This window comes from Artemia sp. Qi Xiang Cuo, chromosome 15, assembly GCF_049724085.1.
Source record: "Artemia sp. Qi Xiang Cuo chromosome 15, ASM4972408v1, whole genome shotgun sequence".
NCBI classification, from domain to species: domain Eukaryota; kingdom Metazoa; phylum Arthropoda; class Branchiopoda; order Anostraca; family Artemiidae; genus Artemia; species Artemia sp. Qi Xiang Cuo.
The window spans coordinates 25,166,135-25,177,681 of NC_142808.1; the positions used below are offsets into that span (position 1 = coordinate 25,166,135).

General features: G+C 37.1%; 1 protein-coding gene across 1 annotated transcript; it reads left to right on the top strand.

The window, feature by feature from the left end:
- Positions 1 to 1,985: 1,985 nt before the first annotated feature.
- On the top strand, positions 1,986 to 2,570 carry LOC148943484 (uncharacterized). Its single transcript, XM_089101148.1, has one exon. It carries the CDS (start codon positions 1,986 to 1,988, stop codon positions 2,568 to 2,570), a length of 585 nt encoding a protein of 194 aa, XP_088957274.1.
- The last annotated feature ends 8,977 nt before the right edge of the window (positions 2,571 to 11,547 follow it).

Genomic DNA, 11,547 nt, shown 5'->3' on the forward strand with positions numbered 1-11,547 from the left:
TATTTACTTATAGATATCAAGTCTTTACGCACTTTCTTTTTAAGTGGGAAGTATTCTAACTTCCCACTTAACCCGTAGTCCATTATCTTGAGCCCATATTTTCTTGTTTCTCGGTCCAGAGGCTAGATATAAACGTCATGTCTCCTGAACTTGCTCTTTGTGTTTGGAGAGTAAAGTATAATTATTAATTTTATTTTGGAAGCCAGACGAGCACTTTTATTTTGAAGATAATGGAGTGGAGAACTTGCATTAAATTTTGCGTTAAATTAGAAAAACTACAATGATATGATGCAAATGATCAAGGAATAATATTACCAATGTTACTGCGCTGATTCTTCAAAAGTAGCGAGTGAGAAAATAGCGGAAACGCGTCTGATCCAAAAAGGGATCAAACTTTGGTTGGAAACCAAGAAAGCAAAGACGGCTCAGTGGATGAAGTGTCCAAACGAATGCTACGATCTGCTCAAGCTTCCCCGCACTGGCTCGGACGATGCGAATGATTCTAATTCGGACGCTTAGAATTTTTCCATTTTTTGTTAATACTTTGTGAGGTTTGTGGGGCAGCAATAATACTGAAGTAATTAGGAGTGAATATTGGTAAAAATAGAGTAGTAAAATTGATGAAAAGTTTAAATTTAAAAAGTATTATAACTGCGCCATGAGAGAGTGTTTATGTATAATTTGCCGCTTGCGTATTCTTGATTTCTGTTTATCCAATGAGATGTTTTTCCTTTTCGTGTGTTCTTGCTTTGTTTTTCTTTTCCAGAGTTATAAGAAAAGTACGGGTTTATAAACTTCAGAGTGGTCTACTATGCTTCTTCAACGTACTGCCATTGCCTCTCTTCTGTATGTTGATAAATAATGAATTCCTGTTCTATTTCTCCCTAGGGTGCCTCCTCGTCGACAAGCCAAAGTAATGCTAGATTAGTAGAGCTGGAAGAAAATTTTTTGGATTTAGAAAATATTTTTGATTTAGAAATTAATAATGAATCAGATACCCCGTTATTTGATAAAAGTAAAAATCCTAGAAGCCGTTATGAAGAAGTGTGTAATTTAAGTACGCGACGCTCTGACTCTCAGCTCACTGTTCTTCAACTGAACTGTCAAGGGTTATGCTCATCGTTCAAGGATCTAACGACTCTTTGTCAACAGTTGCAGCCAGATGTAGTCGGACTTTGCGAAACCTTTTTAACAAGACAAACAGATACCCTTCTGGAAATACCTGGATATACTTCCCATTTTTTGCACAGAACAGCATTGAAGAGAGGAGGTTTAGTTATTTACACACGGCAAGAGTACTCGGTATGCATTAACAAAGAATTAACCCAGAATATAGAAGGAATTTATGAATCACTCAATCTACCGCCCACCGGCAGGATCTGTTTCTTCATTCTTGGAAAACTTAAACCAAATATCGGATCGTCTAGAGAAACAAGGGAATGAAGCTCTCTTAGTGGGGGACTTCAACATCAATCTTACTCTTCCTCTATCTTCCGGTGCGACAGATCTGCTTAGTATGATCACTGATTTGAATATATACCCCTCGACGACGATTCCATTCCGAGTAACTGTGATTTCTTACTCACTGTTTGACAACATTTTTTCGACTCTGCCTCCAACATCAGCCTCCGTTCTTCTATCCAAAACTTTAGATCACTTCCCTCTGCTTACAAAATTCAACATACAGCATAAATATCCAAAGCCTAATGCTGGAATTAAGCAGGGGTTCACTACCTGGAATCTGAATGACGAGAACTTGAAAACTCTTAATCAAAATCTGGAGAGCACATCCTGGGAAAGTGTTGGGAAAGAGTACAGATGATATTAATTCAGAATTTGAGGAATTTCATAACATTTTCATGAGAATATATACGGATTGCTGTTGTGAAAAGCGTTCAAGAAAGACGGGACGGAAAAATCAACCCATAAGCCCTTGGATTAGTCATGGACTGCTCCAGTGTATCAACAGGAAAAATAGACTGTGGATGGATTACACAAATGACCCATGCATTGCAACGCTGGAGAAATATGAAAAATATAAAAAATGTCTTCGATCAGTTCTACGTAAAGCTAAACGAGATTATTTTAGTGGGAAAATAGCTGAAAATGGCAAAAATTCTCGGAAAATATGGAAGGTTGTTAACTTTATACTGCGTCCCTGCAGCCTCCCACCTGAGCTTCCATCTAAATTATCTGTCAATGGGGAGACAGTAACAGGACCAGATAACGTTGCACATGCATTGGGAACATTTTTTGCAGAAGTGGGCCGAAAAACAGCAGATTCTGTTGGGAATTCTGCAAAGAGTTTTAAAGATTACCTTGGCCCGGCATGCACTAAGTCCATGGCAATAGCACCTGTCTCTCCATCTGAAATTCTGCTAATTGTACTGAATCTAAGAGGCAATTTGGCTTCTGGGTTCAACCGAGTACATACCAAAGTGTTAAAAGCAGTTGCCCCTTCAATCATAGAGCCACTTACTTACCTCATAAATTTGTCTCTGCACAAGGGCACTTTCCCAGAACTGCTAAAGAAAGCTAAAATAATTCCACTGCACAAGGGGGGTTCTTGAGTTGACCCGGCTAATTAGAGACCTATTTCTATACTCTCAGTTTTTTGAAAAGTTTTTGAAAAACCTATGCAACAGCAGCTACTCAAGTTTCTGGAGAAGAAAGGGTTTCTTAATAATCGCCAGTTTGGGTTCAGACCAGGGCACTCCACACAGGATGCACTAAAGGCGTTAAGTTTATGGATAAACAAAGCTTTGGATTCTGGTCTACTACCTGCAGCGGTTCTGCTTGTTATCAGGAAAGCATTTGATAGCATGTACCATTCGATTCTCCTCGGGAAACTGGAACATATAGGAATAAGAGGTGAAGCTCCGGATTGGTTCAGATCATATCTGAGGGACCGCAGGATTTATTTGGGAGAAAAAACGATGTGGAAACAATGGAAACGATGTGCTCGTTAACTGTGGTGTCCCCCAGGGCTCAATATTAGGACCATTACTTTTCCTGATCCATGTTAACGATCTGAGTCGAGTGCTGAACCCGGCACGAACAAATCTTCGCTGCTGTTACTTGTGCCAGGATGAAAACTCCCTCCAGTCCGAAGGTGAAGATGATGAGCTCGTGGCCTTTGCCGATGACACCACGCTTGGTTGCTGTGAAACGGATAAGACAGCGCTCATGTCTAAACTGAGGAAGGTTCTGGATGGGACGTATCTCTGGATGGATGCTAACCGACTTGTTATTAATGTTGAGAAATCTTGCGTTCTATTTTTTTTCCTGGGTTGGAAGTGTCCATCCGGAGATATGTGGTATCCAGACATCCCGAGGTGTGATTAGTCGGCCAGAAAAGCATTTTGCAAAATACCTAAGAATCCTCCTCGATGAAAACCTATCATTCGTGCATCATATTCAAGCAGTAGAGTTGAAGCTATCTCTGAATTTTGGAATAATAAAAAACTGAAAAGCGCTTTGCCGCAGAAAACGCTGGTCCTCCTGTACAACGCTCTAATAAAACCCCATTTATAGTGTTGTACAATGATTTGGCAATAAACTTTTAAATCCCACCTGCGAAAACTGAATTCGATTCATCAACGATGCCTGATATTAATTGGAAAAAATGAAGAGTACTTGTCATTAGGGTCCCTGCATCAACTATCATGCTTGACCTTTGTGTTCAAGTTTTTAGCTGGAGAGCTGCCATCTCCGTTTAAAAGATTATTTTGACCTATTTCAGACCATCATAATTTGCATACCCGATCATCATCAAACCTGCAAATACCCCTCACCCCGACCGTGCGATCAGATTTCACTCCTAACATAGCTTGTGCAAAGATATGGAACATGATCCCAGAAGAGCTGAGAGGTAGGAGCTCCCTCGCATCATTTAGAAAAAGAGTAAAATATCATTTAATAGCATTACAAATGAATAGTTAATAACAATAAAAAAAAAATAGAATTAAATGTAAGTAGTAAATTTAAATTACAAATGTATGATTTTTAAATATGACGGGGTGGTTTCCCCTGAGGGTAAAGAACGGGAAGGTAATAGTTTTAGTTATTTGGCAAATGGGGGGTATGGTTGTGTCTGAGATTAGGAGCGGTGACCATTCTGCGTATTATGTTAAATTGTAATGATTTTGGTTCTCGGCGTCCAGGAATGGATAGAGTATTTTGATTATGCGTGATTTATTCTTTTCATTTGTTAATAAACCCATTGAACATTGATATTGCAGAATAGTTTGAACTTTATTTGGAGGGCGAGAAAGACCTGAAGTTTAAAGAAGATTTGAGGGCCTTCAAAGAAATAGAGTTGAATCGTATTTGTTTTTTACTAATTAACAAAAACTAAGTTTTTCTTGTCGAAGCAAAGAGCAAAGTTGAAGCTTAAAACTATCAAAAATTATCGCTTCGCAGATTACACAAGATAGATCTACACATATATCTTAAAAAAAATTGACTCGTGATATTTTCCAATACCTGTAGGAGTCTAAAAATTGGCGCTTTACTGAAAACAAAAACGAGCTTAGAAAACAGGACATCCTCTTAGGATAAGAGTAATCCATGATCAGCCTGCAAAAGTAAAAGACTAGTTTATAAGTCTCTCAATAGTCTTTCATTGACCGTGATATCGATAACTTTTAGCATACAATAATGGTTCTCTGCGAAACTCAAACAAGCTCAGTTTTCAGTAACACATTAGATCTTAGAATTTACTGATATCTTTACTTCTTCACTCCACTCTTTACTTCTGTAAAAACAAATTCGATTTAATTAATTTTTGCTCATTCAATTTTCTATTAGTTTTTTTTATCATTTTGATTATTTTATAAACCTACACAATAGATGTTACAAAAGATTTTAGTTTAATTTCGGTGATGAAACTGAAGAATTCAATTTTATTTTTTGTTGAAATGGGATATAAAATCTAGGTTTAATTTCACGTTCCATGAACTTTTCCACAAGATATTTGCTTCTTTGTCACATAGCTAAAGGGTCTAAGGGGTATATTGTTACAGTATCTTTGGAAATTTGTAGATACGAAATTCAGTTATTTTCCTAAGAGCTAAAAAAATGACATTTTTCAATGGGCAGTTTTTTTCTTCTAAAAAACATATTGTAGTTTTCACTAACTAAGGGGAGTTAAGAAGAATAGCTTGAAAGAATAGTTTGAAACCTCAAAGAATCATCCTACCTCGTCCATTACACGCTTTTTTAGTGTGTATGGCCCAACTATTCAGAAATGATTGGGTAGTCTTACCTTAACTTGCATGGCTTTGATAAGAGATTCGAAATAAACGACAAAAAACTAAAAGTCGACACCTACTTTCCCGAAAATCTTAGAAAAAACATTTAATTTCTCTAGTTTTGTGTCAGAGATAGTCAGATTTAATGGAACTTACACCATTAGACAGCGTTTTTTTATTGAAAGTTTCTTAAGTTCAGGAAAAGGCAGTCCCTAAAAATATTCTAGTATACCTGCTTGGAAAAGATTATAAATCAGCTTAAAACAAGACGCATTGAATAATTTGACAGCTTTGGAAGTTTCCAGTTATACCAACAGTCTGGATTGAAATATTTGCAGAAACAGGATGCACATTATTTTTGCTGTACGTACATTGATTAGACAGCGTTTTGCTTAACAATTAGTAAGTGATTATAGATTTTCTTTGTTTTAAACTAGCCTCTCGTTAGCTTTTTAAACTGTTTACAGATCTAAGATCCCGTATCAATTTGTATCATAATTACTTTGGAAGCTCCCTGTGATCCCGAGAAAATTTGTTAATGAACCTTTGTCTTTGAGACTATCAGCCGGCACTATGAATTGTAAACTGATATTTTTGGTATCGAACGTACTTAGAGACTTAGGACCATGGATTTTATAATGATACCTTATTATTATTTCCAACTTTTCTGCTACAGGAGGTGCCAAATGACAGGTAGGTAAGCAGTAGCTTTAAAATGGGCCGTTGAAATCTCTCTACGATCTTAGAAAATCTGCTGGCCATACCAGAAAAATAATTAGAAATAAATAATAAGATTTATTCCAACCATGCAAAAAATATCGCGGTCCTGGGTAAAAAAGGAGACACGTTAGTGCTTCCCATGCAAAACAAAAATGATTTTCCTTGTTGTTTCAGGGCGAAGCGCTTTAATTCTCATGTTTGGGGCTCGCGACCATGGAGATTCCAATGATGCCTTTTCATTTCGATTTCACGCCATTTTCGAAGGGCTTCGGGATCTTTTTTGAAATTCTCATAGATTTGTTTTTGTTATAAACTTTTACTATTAAAATTTAATCGAAATAATAGTTATCATTCCTGAACTGCGTCAAATAGTTTTTTTTTCTCACTAGACATCATCATTGCAGCTATCGCTGCAACAAAATCAATACTAAGAAACCTGTCAAAAAAAAAATATTTAAAAAAAAGTAACGAGTGATAGTAAAGCTGAAGACAAGCAGGGAAATTTTATGTAATAAGCCAAGCTGACAACAACCAGAAACTAATGTAAATTATTTGAAAAAAACTACGTTTTCTAAAGAGTTAAAGAGGCTGAGTCACAAGTTCGAACCTTAAAACGTACAGGGATTAGAAGGTACAGTTGGGGGGGGGGCCGCCCCCCAACCCCCCCGCTTTTGCAGCCTTTAAAAAATTTTGACTGAAAGTAAGGAGCGACATTAAAACTTAAAACGAACAGAAATTATTCCGTATATGAAAGGGGCTGTGCCCTCCTCAACGCCTCGCTCTTTACCCTAAAGTTTGACTTTCTCACAACTCTTTTTTTTAAACAATAAAAACTTTAGCGTAAAGAGCGAGACGTTGAGGAGGGCACAGCCCCTTTCATATACGGAATAATTCTGTTCGTTTTAAGTTTTAATGTCGCTCCTTACTTTCAGTTTAAAATTATTTTTTTTTATTTAAAGGCTGCGAAAGCAGGGGGTTTGGGGGGCGCCAGCCCCCCAACTGTACCTTCTAATCTCTGTACGTTTTAAGGTTCGAACTTGTGACTCAGCCTCTTTAACTCTTTAAAACGTAGTTTTTTTCAAATAATTTCTGCACGTTTTTGTACAGTTTATTACTTATTATTGCTTGACTAACTGTTAGATGATTGTGTATTATTCTTTTCTTTCTCGACAGGGTGTTTTAAGGGTCGACCTTGTAACTCAGCCTCTTTAACTCTTTAGAAAACGTAGTTTTTTTCAAATAATTTAAAAAAGAAACCGAGTTTCTTTTTTAAACTTTAAATTCAGTATATAAAAAATTTCCTCTGACGGGGAATCGAACCCGGGTGTTCCGCCTGACAGTCAGGAGTATCGACCGCTGTACCAAAGAGACACAATTGTATTTGTATTTTTAGTATGTGGAATCTATTTTTGACGCAAGCAAATCCCCACAAAACTTGATATTTGGTTTTTGGAAAACTTGAAATTTCGAGGATAAGCTTCCAGACCCCAGGAAAGCTTATCCTCCAAATTTCAGCCCGATCGGACAACGTTAATGGGGGCTGTGGTGGGAAAATTTAACATGGGCTCTTATAGGAAAACGAGGTTTTTCGTAAATGTAAATTCGGGGGATAATTTTTTCTTTCTGAAAATATCAAAAGGCCCTAACAGGCTAAATTCTGCTTCGAATAAGTCCTCATTCAACCGGATCAGTTGCCAACTGTGGCCTGTAGGCGTGGCTAACAAAAAAAAAGAGAAATGAACATTAAGTGGCTATATCTGGGTTCTTGAAAACAGGGAAGGAGTGATCGGATTGAGCTGAAATTTCGAGGATAAGCTCCCGGGCCCTAGGAAAGCTTAATCTCTATATTTCAGCCCAATCGGACAACGTTAAAGGGGGGCTGTGGTTGGAGGGTCGAAACTTCCGGCCCAGTTTACCCCATGAAGAAAAAGTCGGAGGAGGATGAAATTTTGAACGTTTCTTAGTTTGAGCTTGGGCTACAAAATGCAATCACCGCCGTCTCTCTGTGACCTCTAGGACCTGAATTCGCTTAACATTGTGGTGGGTCGCCTCTTTATAGAGGCACAAGTGTGCCTCCTTGATAAAACCTAGAACGTCTAAAACCAAAACCTTAAAGAGTCTCATAACTTGGGAGGAGTGAGACCAAAGACTGTCCCCTGCGTATGTACCTAACTTAGTATATGAACCTGGCTTAAATAATAGGAAATTCGATTCATTTTTTTATATTTATTGCACTAATTTCGGTTTGTGAATGAGGAGAGAAAAAGCATTTCAGAAATATTGCATAAAGAAGGACTAGAAAGAATCGACATATCCTTTTGAGTATTTCTCCCGAGATATAAATGGTTGTATTTCCGTTGTCGTAGATTTCAACATGTTCCTGAATTAAATGAAATACTATAAATAAAAGTAGCAGAAGAGCAGCAATCATCATGACAGCGCAAATGAAGAAAGGGGTGCCTTTTACAACGACGACACTATGGATGATGGCATAATATAAGAAGGGGGTGGGATATGAAAAATATTATTGGTTTATTGTTTATTCTACAAAAAAAATCGCATCTCATTTTTTTTTCGATTTCTAATCGGAGTTTACAATCATCATCATTGTCATTAATGAAAATAGATATATTGTAGAAAAGTTACTAACTAATACTATTTAGAAAATATTCGATCTGTTTTGCTATGATTTTTGCTTGAATATTAGTTAATCACGATTTGAAGCTGTTAAATATTAAATAAAAAAAAATCAACTGAAAGCAAGGAGGGACATTAAAACTTGAAACGAACAAAAATAATTCCGTATATGAAAGGGGCTGTCCCCTCCTCAACGCCTCGCTGTTTACGCTAATTTCTTATGGTTTTAAAAATAGAATAGTGAGACAGAGTCAAACTTTAGCGTAAAGAGTATATGAAAGGGGATGTCCCCTCCTCAACGCCTCGCTCTTTATGCCAAAGTTTATTATTGTTTTAAAAAATAAAGTTGTGAGACCAAGTCAAACTTTAGCGTAAAGAGCAAGGTGCTGAGGAGGGGACAACCCCTTTCATGTATGGAACAAGTTCTGTTCGTTTCAAGTTTTAATATCGCTCCTTACTTTCAGTTAAAAAAAAACTTGTTTTTTTTATTTAATTTCTGAACGTTTTCGAATTAATGCAGCTTTGATTTTTGGGACATCCCCTTTCATAGACGGAATAATTTCTGTTCGTTTTAAGTTTTAATATTGCTTCTTATTTTCAGTTAAAAAAACTTGTTTTTTTATTTAAATTCTGAACGTTTTTCAATTAATTCAGCTTGATTTTGGCCAACCGTACATGAATAATTAAAACGAAATTTGCATATTCATTTCACTTTTTTGGCTAAATGGCTTTCTTGAAATTTTGTTCCGGCGTAACTTACGAAATAACTTACGTAACAAAGTTCTATATTCCTATATTTTCATTACGTGTGTTAGGGGGCTCGCACCCTAGTCAATACCTCGCTCTTTACGCTAAAGTTCAATATTTGTTTCAATTCTTTAAGAATGACCCTTAATCACAAAGGCCGATTATTAGAATAAATAGCTCTGATGAAAGTACAAAGGAACTTTAGTGTAAAGAGCCAGTTAATGACTAGGGGGCGAAACCAATCATATACATAATAATTTCTGTTCGCCTTAAGTTTTGATGGTGCTCCTTACTTTCAGTTGAAAAATTTGTTGTTTTTTTTTATTTAATTTCGGGTCCATAAGTTAAGTAATGGTGGGAAATCAGGCACCCCCTTCCTAGCAACACTCCTTTCCGCACGAAAATTTCCTCCATGGAAAGATCCTCCCACGTAACTCCTAACCCACCCACCTCCCCCCTACTACCAGAAAACATCCCCCCTGAAAACTTCTGCATACTTCCCAATAACCAATACCAATGTAAACAATAACCAATGTAAACATTGGGCAAAGTTCATAACTTGCAGAACTTCTCCCCTAGACTGTGGGGGATTAAGTCATCCTCAAAGAGATAGCTATTGTATTTTTCGACCATGCTGAACAAAATGGCTATCTAAAAATTTTGATCGGGTGACTTTGGGAAAAAAATGAGCCTGGGAGGGGCCTAGGTGCCCTCCACTTTTTCGTCACTAAAAAGATCACTAGAACTTTTAGTTTTTAAACTTTAATTTCTGTTCGAATGAGCCCTCCTGCGATATTCTAGGACCACTGATTCGATACGATCACCCTGGGAAAAAAAAAGATCAATAAATAAACACGCATCCGTGATCTTTCTTCTGGAAAAAAATACAAAATTCCACATTTTTGTAGATAGGACCTTGAAACTTCTATAATAGGGTTCTTTTATACGCTGAATCTAATCGTGTGATTTTCATTAAGGTTCTATGACTTTTAAGGGGTGTTTCCCCCTTTTTTTAAAAATAAGGCAAATTTTCTCAGGCTCGTAACTTTTGATGGGTAAGACTAAACCTGATGAAACTTAGATATTTGAAATCAGCATAAAAATATTATTCCTTTGTCGTACTTATTGGTATCAAATTTCCGTTTTTTAAAGTTTTGGTTACTATTGAGCCGGATCGCTCCTTAGCACAGTATATAAATTATAATTATAAACCATATCTTTATACTGGGCTCCTTAGTTACAGTTCGTTACCACGAACTGTTTAAAACTACTTTGCGATGATTACGGGAGTGGTCGTGATATTCCATCTTTAAGAAGTGGCAGGAAACCTTTAAAAGATTGCTGTTTAAAATTGTAAAAGCAATAAATGTCTACAGATCCGAGAAGCGTTTGCGGAACTCTACATGGAAAGGGGGGCACAATTCCAAAAATAAACATATACAGCTAAAATATTGGCAATTCTGGGATAAATATCTAGAAAAAAAATAGTAACAATCTAAAGGTTTCGGAATAGCTCTTCGTATACGCTTGTCCGGAGCTTAGTTTTTTCGAAAGGTTGAAAAGGTACCCAAGAATTAGGTCTGCCGATATTATATAACTTTCCTATTATTCTTCCATCGTTGCAGTTCAAATTTTACTATGCGGGGCTGCTTGACGGAGGTACCCCCCCCCCCCATACAATCATAAAATTTCCATAGCAGCTGCCGCCAAAAGTTCCCCATTCTCTATCTTATTTCCAGACCAAAAAAAGGTGTCTTGCCCCCAACCACCTGGTTCTATGCAGTGGCAATTCTATACTTTTATTTTTTACCGCAAAGCAAACTATCGATGAAGTGGTATTTCTATTTATCATTATTTGAAAAAAAACTACGTTTTATAAAGAGTTAAAGAGGCTGAGTCACAAGTTCGAACCTTAAAACGTACAGGGATTAGGAGGTACAGTTGGGAGGCTGCCGCCCCCCAAACCTCCGCTTCCGTATATAAAAGGGGCTGTTCCCTCCTCAACGCCTCGCTCTTTACGCTAAAGTTTGACTTTCTCACAACTCTTTTTTTTAACAATAAAAACTTTAGCGTAAAGAGCGAGGCGTTGAGGAGGGAACAGACCCTTTTATATACGGAAGCGGTGGTTTGGGGGGCGGCAGCCCCCCAACTGTACCTCCTAATCTCTGTACGTTTTAAGGTTCAAACTTGT